Here is a 22,248-nt window from a genome sequence, read left to right on the forward strand (position 1 = left end):
CTGAAGCTTCCGTCGAAGCGTCAAAAGTAGAACATTGCTCTACTTTTGCAGCGAGCACCGCGAGAAATCTACGCTTTGCTCCCACAATGCAGTTCGGCGAGGTGTGACGTCACCCCATTCAAAGTGAATGGGCAGAAGCGTTGAAGCGGCAACGCACGCCGCCGTGTGTAGGGGCCGTTACAATATAAGCCGCAAATACTCAAAGTGTTTCTGTGTTCTGATGTTAGATGGTGATTTTCTATTAAATATGCCAAAACATATGTGTTTCATCTGAGATACGACTCAAAATAAGATTTTTTGACTTAACAAGATGGTGCATTGTCCAAAGACAAGACCCGATATCTCAGTGCAGTGTTACTTCTGAAGTTATTATGTCTTACGGTACGTCCACACGGCAGCGTTGCGTGCTTCAACGGAGACGCTTCCCCTTCACTTTGAATGAGATGACGTCACGCTTTGCCGAACTGCATTATGGTTCCGTTGCTCGCTTCGAAAGTTGAGAAAAGTTCAACTTTCAAAATGTTGACGGAAGCGCCAGCCAATCAAATCATATGCCAGTACAAGCTCTAGCCAATCAAATCATATGCCAGTACAAGCTCTAGCCAATCAAATCATATGCCAGTACAAGCTCTAGCCAATCAAATCATATGCCAGTACGAGCTCTAGCCAATCAAATCATATGCCAGTACAAGCTCTAGCCAATCAAACCGCATGCTTGTGTGTCCGGGGCGGGAGATTAATGTGATTGGTTGTTGGTCCACGCCAGACACGCCCTCCGGCAAGCTTCAACGCGACGGAGCCGTGTGGACGTTCCGTTATAGCAGGTGTAAAGACATATTCTGCATGGGACAGGGGTTGAAATGGGAAAAAACCAAAGTGTATTTACCTCTCTGGTTTTGTCCACCTCGGCCTGCAGCACTTGTTTAGCGACCTCCAGCTCTTGAGTTTTCTCCCTCAGCGCCTCGTTCTCCCACTGCAGCGCCGCTTCCTTCTTCTGCAGCGCCTCCAGCTCGCTGTACAGCCGCAGAGACACGCTCTTTGCAACCTGACAACAAAACCAGCAGACAGTGGAGATTATGAGACTACGAGCACCTTGTTGGGGAAATACTGAATGTCCTCTTCCAACATGAGAGTAACATGATCACAAAGGTATCCCAACTGTAGCTGTGAACATGACAGGATGTGTGATTACCTAGAAGAGCATCAGGACTGTTTGAGGCATATGATAGCTATGTGATTAACATGATGATTCAGCCTCTATGGAGAGAGACATATGACAAGCATGCTCATTTCTGACGTGGAGCTAATCTGAAGTAAACATTGAATACTGCTTTCTATTCCTCCATCTTGGGACTGTGTAACTCCCTCTCTTGGATATCAGCATGTGAAGGACACTGTTCAGGAACTAGTTGATGCTCTGTATGTGATGACTACTTCCATTCTGGAGAGGATCACAGATACATGGATCCTGAGGTTGAAGCTCAAGCCGGGGACCAGTGATTATTAACATTTTGAAGTATCCAGAAAAAGTCAGACTTTTGAGATTTTTGTGAAACATTTCAGATTTTTTATTTATTTTTAGAAAAAAAGTCAGATTTTTGAGAGTAAGAATTTTTCCGATTTTTGAGAAAAAATCCGACTTGAGATTTGAGGAAAAGTCATATTTTTCAAATGTTTCGAGAAAAAGTCTGAATTTCGAGAAAAAAAATCAGATCTTTGAGGAAAAAGTCAGGATTTTGGGAAAAATACCAACAAATTCTCTTTTTTTGTTTTGACTACTTCCATTCTGGAGAGGATCATAGATACATGGATCCTGAGGTTGAAGCTCAAGCCGGTGACCAGCCCTCATGCACAGAATCAGAATAACTTATTTTTGAGTCTCTAGTCTTGATGTCCGACTCGTCTCATTTAGTTTATCCTCTGTTTTTGCGCCTCTTATAGTCGTTTCGTATCCCTTTGTTTCTTATTGAGGTTTCATTTTGAGTCTTATTTTGCCTTTTTGTAATGCGTAATGTTTGGTCTCTTGTTTTGTGTGTAGTGTCGTTTTGCACCCTTTTGCGCCATTTCTATCATGCACCCCGTCCCACCTGCTTTGGTTTCTTTTGTGGCTCCTGGCTTTGCATATCTTTTACGATGTTTTCTGTTTCTTACGTCTGGTTTGCCGCCTCGTTCTAATCCCTTTGCATCTCTCTTTTTTGTTTTGCTTTGGGACTATAGTTTTGCTTCTCATGTTGTACCTCTTCACACCTTCTCTCTGGCCTCATGTTGTACCTCTTTAAGTCGTGTTGCCCCTTTTTTGTATCTTGCTTTCCATTTGCATCACTTTGATTTGGTTTTTGGCTTGTTTTGCATTTTGTTTTGCTTCTCATTTTGAACTGTGTTTGTTCGTGGCCTTTTATCACTGGTTTTATATCTCCTCTCTGAAGTTGTTTGATGCCTCTTGAGTAGTTGTTTGATCTACTTTCCTATAGAGATGTTAACAGTCACTTCAAACACACACTCCTGATCTCTGGCTCCAATCAGGCAAAAACTCCTGGCCCCGATTTCACCTCCATCCCAGAGCAAAGGCTTTACAAGGAGCCTGTGACAGGAATTCACCCTATGAGAGGGTGAGGCTGTTGGGAATCCTACACACACACACACACACACACACACACACACACACACACACACACACACACACACACACACACACACACACACACACACACACACACACACACACACACACACACACACACACACACACACACACACACACACACACACACACACACACACACACACACACACACACACACACACACACACACACACACACACAGTCCGGCTGCCACCTCAGAGTCTCGTTTAGCATCAGGGCGGACGTGATTCACATTTCCTTCCGAGGGAGAAAGCTCACCACATAATTACACCGGAGTGCGGCTCAAATGAAAACAGCATGCGTGATGAAGACATCTTGAACTAATGACGCTTCTGTGGAGGCAGGGAAGTGTTTCACAGCTCAGTGAGTCAGGCTGCTGTCGAACGCAGTCCGACGGGAATCGCAGTGATTCAGTCAAAAGCCAGACTTTTTACCCTTCGTGGCCATTTTGCCTCTTTTCCGCCTCTTGCTGCTTTCTCTAAACGATGTGTTGTTTGATTTGCATCTTGTTTTTCTGTCTCATGTGAGCTTAGTTTGGCCCATTCTTCTAGATCTCGATGCTTCTCATTTGCCTCCCTTTCTGGTGGTTTTGCATCTTGTGTTGTCTCGTTGGAGTTTAGGTTTCTGCGTCTCATTTTGCTTTTGTCTCATTTGAGTCCCCGTTTTGCATATTATTTTACTTTCTAAAATTTTTAACTAGATTAGATATTAGATAGTCAGATTGCAACTTGTTTTTTATTCTCATCTGAGTGAAATGTTTGTGCCTTTTTTCTGAATATTTTGTGTCAAATCTTCTGTTACTTTTGTAGTGATTTTGCTTCTTGTCTTTTGTCTCCTTTTATCTCGTTTTACACCTTTTTTCTAAACTATTTTACATCTCTTTTTTTTACTCTTTCTATTTTTTTCCCGTCTTGTTTTTTAGTGTTATTTGAGTCTTGTTTTGTCTTTTGTATAGCACTCATTTAATGACTCTTTTTTGTTGTTTTTACCCCCTTTTTCCCGTTTTGTGTCCCTTTGTTGTTTTGTTCATCTCGTTTTGCGTCTTGTTTGAAGGGAGCAGCTGTAGTGCAGCAGAAAGTGGAACAGTTTATTTGCAGAGGTGGGAAGTAGTGGAGTACAAATACTTTGTTTCTGTACTTAAGTACATGTTTCTGGTATCAGTACTTTACTCCGCTACTTATTTTTCTGAGGACTTTTAACTTTGACTTCTTACATGTTGAACACAAATACCTGTACTTTCTACTTCTTACATGTTGAACACAAATACCTGTACTTTCTACTTCTTACATGTTGAACACAAATATCTGTACTTTCTACTTCTTACATGTTGAACTCAAATACCTGTACTCTCTACTTCTTACATGTTGAACACAAATACCTGTACTTTCTACTTCTTACATGTTGAACACAAATACCTGTACTTTCTACTTCTTACATGTTGAACACAAATATCTGTACTTTCTACTTCTTACATGTTGAACACAAATACATGTACTTTCTACTTCTTACATGTTGAACTCAAATACCTGTACTTTCTACTTCTTACATGTTGAACTCAAATACCTGTACTTTCTACTTCTTACATGTTGAACACAAATACCTGTACTTTCTACTTCTCACATGTTGAACACAAATACCTGTACTTTCTACTTCTTACATGTTGAACTCAAATACCTGTACTTTCTACTTCTTACATGTTGAACACAAATACCTGTACATTCTACTTCTAACATGTTGAACACAAATACCTGTACTTTCTACTTCTTACATGTTGAACACAAATACCTGTACTTTCTACTTCTTACATGTTGAACACAAATACCTGTACTTTCTACTTCTCTCATTTTCCAAACAGGCTGGTTCCTTTAGTTTGAATGTGTGTTTGGTGGCATGATCATTATTATTTAGAGTCATTGCGTGCCTATTGATTTGAACACGATCCGTGTATCCATCATTTCCTGGTCTTCTCTAAAGAAGAGGGACCAATGGAAACGTTGTCATGTTGCCGTTGTTCAGCATGGAAACATTCATTAGCTAACAATGACATTATTGTTCTATTAATATAAAGGGAGGTCAGGTACTCTTTAAAACAGCTGCTAGTTATGGGTACTTTTTACTGAAGTACATTTCAAAGCCTCTTTACTTTGACTTGAGTAAAGAAGTTTAGTCAGTACTTCTACTTTCCCCAGAGTATTTTTAAACACGAGTATCTGTACTTCTACTTGAGTAAATCTCTGAGTTTGCAGAGGATAAACGAATGACCTCTGACCTTGTTGTCGTGCTCCAGGCTGCGCACCAGCTCCCCGTCCGCCCCCCCGCTCTGGGCCACTCGGAGGCTGCGGCGCTCGGCCTTGCGGAGCCGGTACTGCAGGACGCGGCAGGTTTTGTTGGTTTGGTCCAGCTGCAGCTTCAGGTTCTGCAGCTGGTAAACCTCCTCCTCCTGGAACAGGTCGCGCATCTCCAGCATCTCACAGCGCAACTCCTCCACCTCATCCTGCAACACAACAACAACATCAACAACAACACAACAACTTTCATTACTGCACACAAGACCTGAGGGAGAAAGAGGAAAATCCAAGGCTTTTATTGTCATGTGTGCATAGCTACAGTGTAGATATGAATCTTAGGTCACAGGCTCCTCCAACAGAGCCACACAATAAAACAGATCAAACAGGTAAATACAAATAAAATCAAATAGAAATAGTGCAAGGAGTGTCAATATAAAGTCATTGGAATATGATATACTAGATACATAATGCGGCCCAATGGACTCAAAACAAAGGAAGCTTTGCATCCTTGTGGTTATTTTTTGCGTCTCATTTTGCATCCCTCTTTTTGAAATTTGATCTACTTTCTTTGAGTCTGTTTTTAATTTGTTCGGTGTCTTATTTTGAATCAAATGTTGCGTACCTTGCTTCAACCCAGTCTCACGGCATTTCGTGTTATAGTCACAAAATTAATCTATTGATTCGTGTTCACCAACACGAATTCCCCATTTTCACACAGAACGATTTTAAAAGCAATGTAAATAATAACAAATTAGAAGGGAAACAGATTAAAAAAATACAGATTTCAGTATTCTGAGGCTCTGAGCCCCATTTATTTCCCTCGCGGACGGCAACAAAACTCAGACATTATACAATTTCAAATAAAAGGGATAGGCTTAGGGTGAGATAGTGAGTAAGTCTTTATGAACCACACAGCTTCTGGTCTTCCAAGACCCGACTGGACAAAAAGACGTGGTGAAACATACTACCAATAGAAATGCATTAGCCGCTTTCACACCAAGTACTTTGCCTTACTTAGTTCCCAGCACTTAGTACCCCCATGGAACTAAGAGCCGATCTTGTTCACACCGGAATAAATTCCTGAGGGAGGATTAGGCAAATGAAGCCGCTGACGTCACTTCTTCTTCTTCTGCTTTGGGTTTATTGGCAGGCCGCAAACCACTTCACGGCGTATACTGCCACCCGAAGTCCTCGGCCGTGGCCGGAAGTCCCCGGAGTTGGGGAAGGCTTCAGTAGAAGCTGCTGGGACTCCCAGCAGCTTCTACTGAAGCCTTCCGAGTAAATCGCCAGAACGCCCACACCTCCTCATCTCCACCGCTCCCATGTTTTCTTTTGTGTTGCCATAAGTTAGTCTCTCCGTTGGTGAGCGGGGCTAATGCTAATGCTAATAATGCTAATGCCAGCTAATAAAATGGTGGCTTCACAAAACTTTTCAGAGTTTTACAGGCCGTGGTTTGCAATTCGCCCAGCCAATCGAAATTGGTACTTTTCTCTCACCAGGATAGTACCACCTCTCTAGCAGGGACTACAAATGGGGGTAGAAGTTCTCTGAACTAAGTTCTCTTTTTGGTGTGAACCAGTGTTGAAAGTGTGCCGGTCCTACCCGGTCCTTAGTACCGGTAAGAGATTTCCAGGCGGTCCGGAGGACCGGGAAGAATTGATAGCTCCACCCGTGGAATTTATACTACGAAGGGCAGATATTTTGGTTTGGATTACTGGTCTGGGGGAAGCTCGCGAGTGTGTGTGTTTTTGTATACGTGTGTGTCTATGTGTATTTTTGCGTTTGTGCGTATTGTGTTTGTGTCCCGGGGAAAACACTAACGAGAAACACCGGCTGCTGTTATGCCTGCTGTGACCTCAAGTTACTCCGTTCTCCGCTTGTAATTATGCCGTTACAAGCTTCTAAGTTGTATTTATCATCTGAATTTGCCGAAACAAGTTTCATATTCTGAAAGCCAAGACTTTGTTTATTTAAAATCAAACAAAACACCCGAACAACTATTTTTTTACGCAAATCCACGTTTATTTTGAAATGAGCCGTTGCGACTTCCGACTGATTTCGATAGAGCGGGTCACATATTAGCTTTTTCCCACTTGATCAGAATAGCGGGAGGAGAAAAGAATGGAGTGACTGAATGACAGCTAGAAAATTAGGCTACGTGGTAATTAAAGCAAAAATGCAAACGACGACTCTTCAGATGTTTAAGAGAAAGGAGAGAGATGAAGAAACTCAGAATGTGCTTAAAATTTGAAAAACAACGCCCACAGATGACACAGGTGATGATGCTTATTTAGCCCAGAGAATGGACATGAACATGGCCATGATGAATATAATAAGTTAGCTAACTAGCAAACTGTATATCTCTATATGGGGTGCCCAACCAGTCGATCCCCAGTCGATCTCGAGATGTCTAAAAGTAGAACAACAATATTCAGTTTTATCGTTAATGTCCTACAACAGGGGTGGCCAAACTTTTTGGTTCAGGGGCCACAATGATGTATCAATGTGACAGCCGGGCCGGGGGGCATTGTTTGGTTCCGTCTTGATTCATGTCGGGCTGAGGGTTGTTTTAATCTCATTCTCCCGCGCGCGGGGTGACGTCCACGCGCAGCTGCGACGACCAGGGAGGAAGGGACTTTTCGCGGCGCGCGCGGCGTGTGGACAGTGGGGGATAACATAAATAAAAATTGGATCGTTGTATTTTAGACTTTAAGGCTTTTTAAGATCAGCGCGGGAACCCTGGCTCATTTATACCAATATTGGACGGGCCACATTAAACACATCAACGGGGCGCATGTGGCCCGCGGGCCGTAGTTTGGCCACCTCCAGGCCCGGTTCTACGGGGGTGCATAAGGGTCCCAGTTGAATGTTAAGCACCCTCACTTGAAAAAGAGAAGGGAGTGAAAAATATTACATATACAATAACAATAATAATAATAATAATAATAGTAGTAGTAGTAATATGAAGAAGAAGAAGAAGAATATAGTTGAAAATAAAATAAACTGTAATTGTGTTCAAATATTGTGGTCAAATAACTATAGTTAATAACCCCCCCCCCCCCCGGCAACGATCGCCGCCGTCTTGGTTCAAAAAAGGTTGGGCACCCTTGCTCTATATAGTCAATGGCTATTTTACTCAGAACACAACATGTACACAGCATACTATTTTAACATTAAATATTTTGCTTTGATATCTTCTATTTTAATCTGCACATTGTGGCATACATTTTATTTTATTAGTATTTTAATTTATGTAACCAATATTCTGAAAATTCAAAGAAAGACAGAGACTTGTACATTTTTGACTGTCTGCTGAATTTAGTTATACATCTTTATTCTAATTTATAACAGTTGAGGCCCAGAGGGAGGAAGAGGAGACTCAGCCAGAAGAAGTGGCAGCAGGTCCCTCAGAAGCCACCATAGGTGATGCTAGCCCTACTGCATACCCTTCTATATGGAAAGAAGAACAATATGAACAGTTCAAACAGAAAAATGAATGGATGTATGCTCACAATGGAAGGCTAGGCTGTACCTCATGCCATGATGTGAAGGATCTGGGTGTCATGGCATCCCGTGGTGTTAATATTGCTATTCAGTGGGCTGATGGAAAGATAATCCCAGCTGGTCAATCAAGGGATGTCCAGCTTTCATCACTGCGCAAAAAAATCCGTGAGCACAAGAACTCTGCAGCACATAATGAAGCAGTCAAGATTCTTCAGACAGCAAATAAAGATATTCTTCTGAGAATGAACGTGAGTAGTCAGGAGTCTGTGTTTGAGTCTACTGCCAAGGTAATTCACGACAACCTATTATGTGGCCAAGAACAACAAGCCTTTCACAGACTTTGAGAGTCTGATTGACCTGCAGCATGCAAATTCTGCTGATTTAGGGCGTGTTTTGCATAGCAAAACTGTCTGTGTTGACATAATTGAGCATGTGTCATCACAGATGAAAAAGGAACTTCTAAAAAAGATAATAGAGACCAAGAGCAAAATCACAGTATTGGCTGATGAGTCAACCAGTGTTGGGCACAAATCAACACTAATTGTGTTCCTGAAGGCTAGTGTTGATGGAGACATGGAGCCCATTGCCTTTCCGTTGGACCTGGTTGAGCTGGATAGTATGTCTGCTGCTCATATCAAGGAACAGATTATGGGTTGCTTGCTTAAAAATGGCTTCACTGTTGAGTTGCTGAGAGAAATCCTCATTGGATTTTGCAGTGATGGGGCCAGTGTCATGCTGGGAGTGAAGTCAGGTGTTGGGAAGTTGCTCCAGGATGACTTCCCAGGGATCATACTATGGCACTGCCTTAATCACAGACTGGAGCTTGCTGTTGACCAGGCACTGGCTGTGACAGGGGGAACAAAGGACTTCCAGGCATTCATGGACAGCCTATATTCATTATATAGCCAGTCACCAAAAAACATGCGGCAGCTGATTGAATGTGCTCACAACCTGGACATCGCCCTCAGGAGGATTGGAAAAGTGTTCAGTGTTCGCTGGGTAGCTTCTTCATGGAGGGCAGTCTCTGCAGTTTGGCAGTCTTATCCAGCCTTGGCACAACATTTCCGTGAGGCATCAGAGGATGATACAAGGGACAGCAGAGAGAGGGCCAAATTCAAAGGTCTGCTTTCTAAGTTGTGCTACATCAACTTCCTGAAAAGTCTTGCACTGATGGCAGATGTTCTGACTGAACTTAAGAACTTGTCTGAAATTCTTCAGAACAGGAAGACCACACTCCCAAAGGCCCATGACATCATGACGACGTATGTCAAACGCATAGAAAGTTTCAATCGCTACCCAGGACAACATGCAGTTGATGCCAGTCAGGCAGAGGAAGTGATGGAATTCAAGGGAGAGGAGTTAAGAGTTGGCAGGTCTCCCATCATTGACTCTGCTCAGTTCATCCGAGCAGTGGCAGACAATATGAAAGAAAGACTCTTCACAACCACAGCAAACAGAGCACAGGCCAGTGTTGCAGCCAACCGAAAAGAGGCTTATAACAGCCTTATCAATCAAATGGCAGTCCTCAACCCTGACAACTGGGACCATGACAATCCTCGATTTTGAGATAATGAGGTGAGGGCTTTGTGTGATGTCCTACATGTGAACCAACAATAGGCCCATCTTGGATTCACAGAATACAAGGCCAGTGGAGGAAGAAACATTCCCAACAAAATGAAGAAGTTGCTCATGGCAGTGGACACACTGTCTCCAAGCAATGCTGACTGTGAACGGGGGTTCAGCACAATGAATAACATCATAACTGAGTATAGGAGCAAACTTACAGCAAAAAATGCAGCAAATCTCCTCTTCATCAGCTCTGTGGGACCACCATGCAGACAGTGGGATCCACTGCCTTATGTGAAGACCTGGCTGGGCAAAGGAAGAAGAGCAGCCCACTCAACAAGCTGCATGGCTCGCTGGTACACAGAAGAGGAGAGCTACTTCAGCCCTCTGTGGAAAATGTGGAAAAGTGTGTAGTTTACGTCCCTCAACATGCCTTGCTAATGGTCTGTTAAGTTTTGACACAAGTTGTATGCACAGTTGAAAATAAATAATTGACTATACATATTGTCAAGTGTTTCTAATTTCTACCCCATAAAGACATTACAAATGTGAAGTTTGTGTTCAGGGATGCATGAAGCTGGGGGCGGGAGGAGAACAATATGAACCAATGAAGGTCGGGGTAGCATTATAGTACCTGCAAGAAATTCAAACCACTTTCACCCCTGGTGTGAACGCAAAATTCCAGGCACTAACGGAACTAAACGGGAAAAGTACGGGTAAAAGTACTCCGGTGTGAACGCGCCTATTGCTTTTAAAATCGTTCTGTGTGACAAAAATGCAAAAATCATGTTGGTGAACACGAATCAATAGATTAGATTAATTTCGTGTCTAACACGAAATGCCGTGAGACTGGCTTGCTTATTGTTTTGCATCCCTTTGTGGTAACTGGATTCTTCATTCAAAGACCAATGGACTCATAAGTTTTGCGTCTCATTTTGCATCCCTCTTTCGAAATGTGATCTACTTTCTTTGCGTCTGATTTGAATTTCTTTGGTGTCTCCTTTAGTGTCACATTTTGCTTTCCTTGCTTTTTGTTTTGCATTTGTGGTAGTTCATTGTTTCACTTTCTTCTCAATTTTAGTCTAATTTTGTGGCCATTCGTTGTCCTGTTCTGTATCCTAATGTACTTCCTAATTGGGGGACTTTGTGACTCATTTTGCGTCCTTTTTAAAAAAAACTTGATCTCATTTCTTTGGGTCCGTTTGCATTTCTTTTGCATCTGGTTTGCGCCACATTTCGCTTACCTTTCTTGTTGTTTTGCATGCCTTTGTGCTCGTAGTTCATCGTCTCATTTTGTGTCCGTTTGGTGTCCTTTTTTCCGGTCATTTTGTGTCATGTTTCATATCTCATTCGGCATCCCAATTGGGTTTGTTGTGTCTCATTTCGCTTCCCTTTTGGAAATTAGATCTAATTTATTGTGTCTGTTTTGTGGGAGTTTATAGTTTCATTTTCTTCTTAACTTGAAGCTCATTCTTTCTAGTCTCTATGAGTTCTGTTTTGTGTCCATCTGTTGACTTGTTTTGGGTCTCATTTTGCATCCCTTTCTGACTGATTTGATTCAATATATTTATTTTGTATCCAACTTTTCTCCTATTGTCAAAAGGTTGTTGCTCATGTCCTTTAACCCTGCTGATGCATATGAAGTATGTAAGTAGTAATCATTCTCCATTTAAGTCAAAACTCTAAATACTTCTCCCACTTACATTTACGCTAACAGAATAAACACCTTAAATCAAACTCACCTTCAAATACTCGTTCTCTGATCTCAAATCCTCCACCTCGCGCACCAGATCCTCGGTGGTCTCCCCCATCATGAGATCCATAAAGCCGCCCGGAGATTGGAGCATGCTGAGCGGCTGGGAGTCTCCCTTCACGCACGGGTTCCCATCACTCCTCCACAGATAAGCTCCTCTGTCGATCCAGCTTAAATCCCTGCTGGGAGACTCTTTACTGTTTCCCTCCGAGGGGCAAGAATCCGAGATCTCAGAGCTGCTGTCCGAGGAGGAGAGTTTCCCGGACGCACAGCCGGAGTCTTTGCTCAGATCCTCCGAGGTGTTGGAGGCGTCGGACAGCTTCCTCTCTGCGGGGGAACACGAGGACTCTTTCCCCTCTTTCCCTGGTCCTTTCCCCGGTGCTTTCCCCTCTTTCCCCTCCTGAGAGCCACTGTGAGCTTCTCTGTAATAATCTTTCTTCTTCCTCTGCGCGTAAACCGGCTGCTGCGCCTTGGGTTGTTTTTGACTCCGGAGCGCAGACATCACGACTTGTTCTACTTCTTATTTTAAGTTATTCAGTTAAAAAATATCATTATGGTTCCACATTTCTATACAATGTGTTAAATCAGAGGCTTAATCGTGGCTGAGAGACATCCGACTGGTTGCTCTCCATCCTGAAGACTAAAACTTTCCCAAAATGCGCAGAGAGTCACCGGCAGTGTGGGAGTAACCTAGCTTTTTAATGACTTCCGGTCCCCAATTCCAAAATAAAACTCATTCACCCTGGATGACGTTGTCTAACTTCTTTAATGTTTTCACATTAAACCACATTTCCCACACTATTCTTCTTTGGTCCAAACTGTTTCTTTTATTCGATAAGAAGAAGAAAATAACACATTATTTTCATTTCGTTTTCTAGAACTGGACCAATTTCAACAGAAACCAACAGGTTGACATCTATGGTAACTTAAAATTGAATAGTGTTTTCTATGTTCCAAGCATATTTATAATGTTACAACTTAATCCCTAAATGTTGACTCATTTAAGTAAGGGGTCATTGTTAAAAGGTCCAAAGCTGCCACCTTGTGGATTAATAATGGAACTACAGCTAAATACAAAACCCTCTTTAATGGTCACACGTGCAGAGCACACAGTGAAATGTGTTCTCTGCTTTTAACCCATCCTAGTACCAGGAGTCTAGTACTAGGAGCAGTGGGCAGCTATTGTACAGCGCCCGGGGAGCAATGGGAGTGGGGAGGGGGGTGTCCGGTGCCTTGCTCAAGGGCACCACAGCAGCCCAGGAGGTGAACAGGGACCTCTCCAAGTAGAAGTCCACACTCCATACTTAGGTCTGGTCGGGGACTTGAACCAGCGACCCTACGGCTCCCTCCCAAGCCCCTACTGACTGAGCCACTTCTTGTATTTCATTGATCCCAATCTGGGAAATATTTTGTTACATCAGTGTGTTCAGACATAAAATTAAAAATAGTTAAAAAGTGGAACAGAGAATTAACAACAAACAATTCAAAGTACAAATAAAATGAAAAATATTATATTAACAACAGTATAAACATTCTGGATAATTAAAATGTTCTAAAAAATTCAAAAATACTGCAGTTAGTAGCAAGAGTAGAAAATAAACAATTATACAATATAATATACAATATATATAAAATCTGACGAATAGAACTCTGTAGACGGTTAAATTAGAGCCAACACAATATAAAAGTGGGATATTAATTATATTTAGTGTGCAAGACCATGCACACGAAGCTAGTTTATAGGACAGAAAACTGATCCAAAGCTAATAATACACCCTATTGTCAGGAATCCTCAGCCTGTATTTAAGTTGTTTTTACATCTGATTTAAGGTCATATTATTGAATCTGATTAAAAAACATCTATTTTTAGAACTTTTTTTCATTTGATTCAGTGGCATAAACAATGGAGAACAAAACAGGCCGGAAGTGGGCGGAGAGGACGCGCTGATTGGCTGCTGGATCTGTCAATCACAGTGTCCTTTCCGCCCACTTCCGCTCTGTCAGACACAGTTTACTCTTCGTTTGAGTTTACTCTTCGATTGAGCAATAATTTGACCTTTATTCACAGGTATATTAAATCAAGCGATGTTCAAATCTTCTCTACAGTATCTATGTGTATATTGTTTGCTTTGTTTGCCGCACTTCCTCCAGCTACATGTTTAATTTAGCTTAGCAACAGCTATGCTAACGGCTGGTTAGCTAATCCGAGCTAGCAGCTAGCTGGTTTTGTTTTGGTTAGCCAAGCTGCTGACAGGGAGCCAAACAGCTGCTTTTTGTTAGTTTCTTAACATGCATTTGCTGGTGTTTTGCTGCCTCTACTTGTGTGTAACGGGAAGCTGCTGTTGCAGGTGTTTCTGGCCGGATGTGATGCTCGGAGCTGCAGAAACAGGTGACTGATTTACTGTCAGGATGAACAGCGAGGAGGAGTTTTACGATGCTGAGACAGGTGAGAGGTTTCTCCTGCTTCATATTCTATCACTGGTGGAAACTGAGTAACTAGGTACTTTAAATTACAGTGGTTTAAAGTGAACTGAATACATGTACTCAAGTACTGTACTTAAGTACAATTTTGAGATACGTACTTTAACAGAGGTGGAAAAAGTACTCAGATCTTGTACTTGAGTAAAAGTAGAAGTACTCAGATCTTGTACTTGAGTAAAAGTAGAAGTACTCAGATCTTGTACTTGAGTAAAAGTAGAAGTACCAGAGTGTAGGAATACTCTGTTACAGTAAAAGTCCTGCATTCAAAATGTTCCTCAGGTGAAAGTAGAAAAGTATTCTCATCAAAATATAGTGAAAGACAGTAAAAGTAGTCGTTGTGCAGATTGGTCCATTTCCGAATAATAGATATGATATGTTTTATAATGATTGATCATGAAAGTGTTCTCAAAGCTGGTAAAGGTGCAGCTAGTTTGAATGACTTTGTATACTGCAGGGTAGCTGGTGGATTTACTCCAGGTGGAACTAAAGTCGGATTTAACTCTTGATTATATTTCACATCATTCATCCACATCTGTGAAGTAACTAAAGGTATTAAATACATGGAGTGGAGTAGAAGTACACCATGTACCTCTGAACTGTAGTGGAGTAGAAGTACAAAGTAGCATAACATGGAAATACTCAAGTAAAGTACAAGTACCTCAAAATTGTACTTATATTGAGTACAGTACTTGAGTAAATGTACTTGGTTACTTCCTACCTCTGCTTCTGACACTGTTGTAATTTTATGAGTAAATTGTCTCACCACTTTATCCCATAGTGTTTACGGGTCTGTTGCATTGAGTCATCCTTCTTTTCTATCCATGTATATAATATTTAATTAATGATAATGCTGGATGAACTTTTTCACTTTCTTTTACACAGAATGCTTTTATAAATATATGTATGTAGTGCTTTATATATATTTAGATTAAAGACATTAAAAGAAATAGCTAAATCTAACCTCCCAGTTTTGTCAAAGTCCAAGGTAATGTCTTCAGAAGTCACTTTTTGTCAGTCCAACACCCAAAGAAATGTAATTAAAAATGACATTTAACAGAGAAAAGCAACACATCTTAATATCTGATGTTGAAAACAGCATTTCAAGGCCTTTTTATATATATAATAAAATGACCAAATAACGTATCTCTCAATCAACTAATCACAAGTCAACCTGTTCCAGTAAAACGTCTCTTGTTCTCTCCGTCAGGGCTGGAGTCCGATGATTCCTGTGAGGTCAGTTTTAAAGACGCCCTGGTGTTCGAAAACAAGCAGGAGACGGACGGCAAACAGGAGAATGGAGTTTGGGAGCGCAGGTGAGGAAACGTGCACGAAACGCACAAACACTCACCTCTTCAATCTGGCTTTGAACGTGTGGTTGTTTTTGTATCGCTTGATTTAAATGTAACTATATTTATTTATTTATGTGTTGTTTCTTTTCTTTTCACTATCTCTGTAAAGCGGTTTAAAAAAATGTTCCGTCATGTTCCGTGAGCGTCATGTTCAAAAGGGGCAAGAAGAAGCTTTTCTGGTCCTCCCCCTAGCGTACATCTTTCTTGAAAATAAAAGATTAGGTCATCGTCATCATCCGTGATATTGGCTTCGTTGTTTCAACCCATAAGAAGCCAGACCCATTTCTACTTTTGGGGACATTAAAGGGAACATCATTTAGACTAAATAGACCACGTAGAACTCATTTCAGACGAGTAACCCCCCCCCCCCCCCCCCCCTTAGTGTCAAATATCTGAAAAGTGACGTATATGTCCCATTGGGCTTTAAGGCGAGACACTACAGGTGAATAGGGTACTTTTTTTAACTTAAAGATATCAGCTAGAAATGTTTCCAGTTAATTACTTACATTAAGACAATTGTTTTTTGTATTACAAGTTTTCTGAAATAGCCCCTTTTTAAATATGCAAATGAGCCATACTCTCATTAAATATGCGCATATTTTAATACATTTCAGGAACACAAATCTGAACATTAGATGAAGCCAGGTTCAAAATTCTTGTTTCATTTTGTAGTCATATTAGAATCTAACATTTTTACTGAAGGGATTTTGGATATCTCTTTTTATCACTCCGTAAATCAGAAAATAGAAAAGAACAGCCATAAATATACATTTCCGCCATGTTTTTAGGTATAACATGTTCTATAATTCAGGCTATGAATGATATATGAATATAACTGGAAGGTTTGGTGTATGTAACGGCCCGTCCACACAGCGGCTTTGGAAAAATCTTGAAAATCTTGGAGGTGGGCGTGTCTGAAAGCTTGGGGATTTTTTGCGACCAACAGCCAATCACATGAATGTCCCGCCCCCGACATACAAAGCACCCCGGGGATTTTATGCGAGCAATATATATATATATATATAAACTCCCCAAACAGGCGAAAACCTACCAGTTTCACCCACTGTCTCTGCCACCTCCCTCCATGCCTGGTTCCTCCGGTTTGTATCCCAGTAAATAGTTCTGGTCGTAAAGAACCGGGTGATTTGCTACCGTAATTTCTCGTTTGGAATATGAGGAAATGAACTGCGGTCTGGCGCTCCCAGCTTACACGGGATTTGATTGGCTGACGCTTGTACTGTCAGATTTGCATAAACGGGATTTGATTGGCTGACGCTTCCACCTCAGCTTCAAAAGTTGAACATTGCTCAACTTTTGAATCCTGAAAATCCTGGAAATCTTCGCTTTGCTTCCCCACAATGCAGTTCGGCGAAAAGCGAGGCAAAGTGAATGGGCAGAGAAGCGTTGGAAGATTTTTTTAACGCTGCTGTGTAGACGGGCAGTAAGTGCTACTGAAGTGGAAATGTGTGTCCTTGGGCAAGACACTTCACCTGAACTTGCTCCTGTGGGTGTTGTCCCCAGTAGATGGGCATTACATGTATGATCTGTGTAATGTGTATTTGTAAAGCGCTTTGACAGTCATTGATAACGCGCTATAATAAATATAAGGATTATTATAAATGTCTCCATCTCTGTGCACTTCCTCCGCAGAGCATTTGTGAAGCGAGTCAGGACTTTGATTCAGCTTTTCTCCCTTTAGAAACATGTGGATTTCGATGCGGCTCTGTGGTGATATTCTGCCACTTTTTAACGGAGTAAAAGTGAAACGTTTTATATTTTTTCAAATTATTTTTTATTCTCACTCCAGGAAAACCCTGCCGGCTGAGATGATCTCCAGAAACAACTTCAGTGTGTGGAGCATACTGAAGAAATGCATCGGCATGGTGAGTGATGATGCCTGCGTCTCATTTCATCTGAATGACAATCTAAACATCTACCGCCAACGCGCTGAGGTCTGATTCTGGGTCCAGCTGTTTTTAGTATTAAATACGTTTCTGTTTTAAGCTTTCATCGAGCTGATGCAAGATGAGTCAGTTCTCTGCGATGCTGGCTATTATTAGATTTCATTTTCTTTGTCATCTGAAAGAAGATAGCTTACATAGGGATGGGTATCGTTAAGGCTTTAACGGTACGACTACTTTTATCGATAACGCTCATCGACCCGGTCTTTTAACGGTACTCTTATCGGTTCTTTTGAAGGCGTGCGTGCGTGCGTGCGTGTAGTTGCAGCGTGTGTGTAAACTGCCACGCCCCCTCGCACACAGACGGGCGAGAGAGATCTCTCGTCTGGATTGGAAAGATCGGAAGTACATCAGACGCATTTTGCGTATTAGAAACGGAGTTGGCGAAACTAAAACTGCAATATAATGTTTATGTAGTATTATTACATGGCTTAGTTGAATACTCGATTCTGATTGGTCAATTCAGAACACGTGACACGTTGTTAATACCGAACAGACAGACCGCTGTCAAGCACTTATTGACCGTTGTTAAGGACGCTCACATCTACACAAACAATTCCGTTCGATTTAACTTGATACAGTTTCTAACTGACAAGACAAGAGCGACAAGAAAACAGCGGAGAAGTAACGGGCATAAATCCTCCTTTTTACGCAGCGGTCCAGACATAGACATCAAACGGCGACACATATTCAGTGTGCAGTTCCTTTGGCATTAGGGCAGGGATATCTAGATACTTTCCAAGGTTTGACAAAATGAACTGTGCTACTTTTAAAGCAAGCAGCAATGTTTTCAAATCTGTAATCAAAAAGCTCCTCAAAAACGCTATCGAAGCAGTTCCTGCCGTTGCTCCGTTAGTTCAAACGGTAACAACGGACTATTTTTCTTAGCGGATGCATGTCAATTTAAATCAATACATACAACTATTTTTTAAATCAATAAAATCTTTTTCTAAATCCATAAACGCATTGGGAGTCATAACGTTACTTTGTTGAGAATGTGGCCGTGTAATAAGCGGGATAATGTGCAGCGACGCGGTCATTATGGGGAAAAGAACACCGACAGGCTGATCAGGAGCCGGACGCGAAGCGGAGGGATCTAGATCGGCATGAACCGCGTCGCAGCACATTATCCCTTACATAACACACATGACATATTTTTGAAATGTCTCCGATAAAAAGACCGATAAAGTCGGAGCTTAACGGTACCACTGTCTTTAATAATTCAGCCCCAGGGCCCGTTTAATACCGGGGCTCGGTACCCACCCCTACTCACACATGACACTTACATTTATCTGAAACACTTGTCTTACAGCTGAAAGGCAGAGAATGTTCGTTTTGTATTTTGTCGAACATTGTCACACTTTAAATCTGATATTGAGATATGTGTCCGTTCTTTTCTGTGTTCCCCCCCCCATGTGCTCTTGCAGGAGCTTTCTAAAATCGCGATGCCGGTGGTGTTTAACGAGCCGCTGAGTTTCCTGCAGAGAATCTCAGAATACATGGAGCACACGCAGCTCATCCACCAGGCCTGCAGCCTGTCGGACTCCACGGACCGCATGCAGGTAGGACTCTGAATGCATATCTCCATCGGCCTTGTTGGAACACACCTGGACAGCTTGCATCGATTTCATGGCTTAAGAAGATACATACATTTTCTAGGTTTCGTGTATAAAATGTCCAAAAATAGTGAAATCTAACCTCAAAGTCCAAAGTAATGTTTTATAATTAGGTTATGAACTAGGTTGTAAACACTTTATTAATCATTAAGAACCATTTATAAACCAGTTCTAACATAGACATCAACACAGGCTCACTATTTGGCAAGATGACTAAGCGTTATATTGGCTACTTAGCGAGCATCAAGTCAGTGAGCAACAGATACCAAGGATGCTGGCTGATGAAGGAGACGAAGTAAGCTAGGTAGCCAATATAAGGCTTGGCACTACAGATTCACGTGGGCTCACTATTTGGCAAGATGACTAAGCCTTATATTGGCTACTTAGCGAGCATCAAGTCAGTGAGCAACAGATACCAAGGATGCTGGCTGATGAAGGAGACAAAGTAAGCTAGGTAGCCAATATAAGGCTTAGCAGTACAGATACATGTGGGCTCACTATTTGGCAAGATGACTGAGCCTTCTATTGGCTACTTAAAATGTTGTGCTTGGTTCTGTTGCATCTTACTTTGCATTTCATATGAAAAATGTGTATTAGGTTAGCGTGACTGTTATAACTCATTAATAAATGGACATGTGTATTAAACTTAAAAACAACGCACCCTTTCAGTAGTTATAAATGTTAGTAACTCATTCATAAATGGTCATAAGAGATGCCAAGAAACATCAAGATGGAAGGGGGGGGGGGAATCAAGTCAGTGAGCAACAGATACCAAGGATGCTAGCTGATGAAGGAGACGAAGTAAGCTAGGTAGCCAATATAAGGCTTAGCATTACAGATACATGTGGGCTCACTATTTGGCAAGCAACCGGTCACAGTTGCCCTGCTTATCTCATGTCTTATAAAAGCTTATTAATGATTTATAAAGTGTTCACAACCTAACTAATAAATGAATTCCAAACTATTCGTAAGCCCTTTCTAAGGGGAGTCTTATTGTAAAGTGGTACCGAAAAAAGAAACTGCAAAACATCACATTTGATAAGATACAAGAAGGACATTTTTGGTATTTCAGCGTCCATGAAAACGATTATTAATGCTATCTCTTGATGACTGTGTGACAGGTTGTTGCTGCGTTTGCTGTGTCGGCGGTAGCATCTCAATGGGAACGGACTGGAAAACCATTTAATCCTTTACTGGGGGAAACGTACGAACTCATGAGGTATCAGAGAGCACTTCTTAACACTTCATAGAACATTATCTCATGTTTTTAACCCATTGGCTTCTGTTACTGCTTGAGATGTGTGTGATGTGTTCTGTTCTTATGTTTGTTCCTTCCTGGACTCCACGTGCTCTGTGTTTTGTTTTTATGTTGACCTTACATTTCTGCCTCCATGTTGTTATTGTGTTTATGTTTCTGTGGTATTCATTTTAACTTCTATTCTATTTCAAAGTCAAAGTCAACCTTAATGTCAATCTTTCAGTTTGTGTGCACAGACAGAGAGATCGAAATAATGTTTCCAACAATCCCGAATACAAAAATACAAATATGCATACAATATGTATATCCTATAGGGGTGGGAATCACCATGCTCCCCACGATACAATAGTATTGTGATTCTACGATATGCTAAGTATTGCGATACGATATATTGCAATATTGCCAGTCAGTCTTCCCTTCCTGGTTAAAAAATGTATATACAATATGAATAGTTTATGTAAATGTATTATGGTTATGTTTAAACCATCTTTCGGAGGGATAAGCTACAGTTTATAGAATAAAATATCGATACTTGACGTCCGTGTATCGATACAATATCGCCACGCAAAGTACTATGCTGCATCGATTATTCCCCCCACCCCTAATATCATATAATCAACAGACACATATGCACACATTAAAGGTGGGGTAGGTAAGTTTGAGAAACCGGCTCGAGATACACTTGTTGTTATATTCCATGGAATGCTCTTAACTTCCCGATAGCAATGAATATCTGAAGTGCTTTGACAAAAAAAAAAAAAAGCACGACCAATCATCTGAGCCGGCCCGGCTAAAGTAACTGGACGGCCTACCTGCCTGTCAGCCTTCCATGTCAGCCTTCCATCTGTGCACAAACTTATCTTGTACCCTTGTATCATTGGTCATGTGTGCGTTCGTGTGTGTTGGAGGAGGGGCTCTGTAAGGAAATGTCCGGTTGTGTATTTTCAAATTCTAGCGTACTCGAGCTGGTTTCTCCAAAACTACCTACCCCACCTTTAAGATATAAACACGACAATCAATATATACAAAATAACAGTCACTTCAATATCTTTGGGAATGTACATTCGTGCAAGATTGTCCAGAGCAGTGTAAACAAAAGTGTCTGGTGCTGGATTTGAGTGTCTGAGTGTGGGGGGAGTTATAGGCCAGTGGGGGCATTAGTTCTGTGACGGTGCTGTGATAAATACACTTGTGTTTCTCACAGGGAGGAGGAGGGCTACAGGTTGATCTCGGAGCAGGTGAGCCACCACCCCCCCGTCAGTGCTTTCCACGCTCAGTCTCTGAAGCAAGAGTTCGAGTTTCACGGATCCATCGACCCCAAACTCAAGTTCTGGGGAAAAAGTGTGGAGGCCGAGCCCAAAGGCACCATGACCCTGGAGCTGCTCAAGTGAGTGAAGAGTACACACATCCTTTACTCGAGTAGAAGTACACACATCCTTTACTCAAGTAGAAGTACAGATACTCATGTTTAGAAATACTCTGGTGAAAGTAGAAGTACTGACTAAACTCCTTTACTCAAGTCAAAGTAAAGAGGCTTTGAAATGCACTTCAGTCAAAAGTACCCATAACTAGCAGCTGTTTTAAAGAGTACCTGACCTCCCTTTATATTAATAGAACAATAATGTCATTGTTAGCTAATGAATGTTTCCATGGTGACCAACGGCAACATGACAACGTTTCCATTGGTCCCTCTTCTTTAGAGAAGACCAGGAAATGATGGATACACGGATCGTGTTCAAATCAATAGGCACGCAATGACTCTAAATAATAATGATCACGCCACCAAACACACATTCAGACTAAAGGAACCAGCCTGTTTGGAAAATG

General features: G+C 41.6%; 2 protein-coding genes across 4 annotated transcripts in view; one reads left to right on the forward strand and one right to left on the reverse strand.

Annotated features, from left to right (window-relative positions):
- Positions 1 to 12,401, reverse strand: part of LOC307038210 (uncharacterized protein) — a 28,217-nt gene extending 15,816 nt beyond the window's left edge. The window contains exons 1-3 of one of the 3 annotated variants that reach the window (XM_079679536.1): positions 11,746 to 12,401; positions 4,914 to 5,138; positions 887 to 1,045 (exon numbers count right to left, since the gene is read on the reverse strand). In XM_079679536.1, coding sequence (XP_079535662.1) covers positions 887 to 1,045; positions 4,914 to 5,138; positions 11,746 to 12,258 — 897 coding nt within the window. In that variant the 5' untranslated portion in view covers positions 12,259 to 12,401. Of the gene's footprint in view, positions 1 to 886; positions 1,046 to 4,913; positions 5,139 to 5,554; positions 5,660 to 5,946; positions 6,074 to 11,745 lie in introns of those variants that run through there. The other 2 variants (XM_079679537.1, XM_079679538.1) reach the window with 2 other exon arrangements.
- A 1,319-nt stretch (positions 12,402 to 13,720) lies between these two features.
- On the forward strand, positions 13,721 to 21,828 carry LOC307036853 (oxysterol-binding protein-related protein 2-like). Its single transcript, XM_079677472.1, has 7 exons — positions 13,721 to 13,824; positions 14,105 to 14,202; positions 15,445 to 15,550; positions 17,394 to 17,469; positions 18,975 to 19,109; positions 20,285 to 20,382; positions 21,626 to 21,828. The coding sequence occupies exons 2-7, from the start codon at positions 14,166 to 14,168 to the stop codon at positions 21,810 to 21,812; spliced, it is 639 nt and encodes a 212-aa protein (XP_079533598.1). The 5' UTR covers positions 13,721 to 13,824; positions 14,105 to 14,165; the 3' UTR covers positions 21,813 to 21,828.
- Positions 21,829 to 22,248: the final 420 nt, after the last annotated feature.

Source organism: Notothenia rossii (genome assembly GCF_949606895.1).
Source record: "Notothenia rossii genome assembly, chromosome: 4".
Lineage (NCBI taxonomy): Eukaryota > Metazoa > Chordata > Actinopteri > Perciformes > Nototheniidae > Notothenia > Notothenia rossii.

Coding starts and splice junctions, on each gene's coding strand:
- LOC307036853 (XM_079677472.1), top strand. CDS start 14,166: ATGAACAGCGAGGAGGAGTTTTACGATGCTGAGACAG. Junction 14,203..15,444: donor GTTTTACGATGCTGAGACAG/GTGAGAGGTTTC, acceptor TCTCTCCGTCAG/GGCTGGAGTCCGATGATTCC. Junction 17,470..18,974: donor TGAAGAAATGCATCGGCATG/GTGAGTGATGAT, acceptor GTGCTCTTGCAG/GAGCTTTCTAAAATCGCGAT.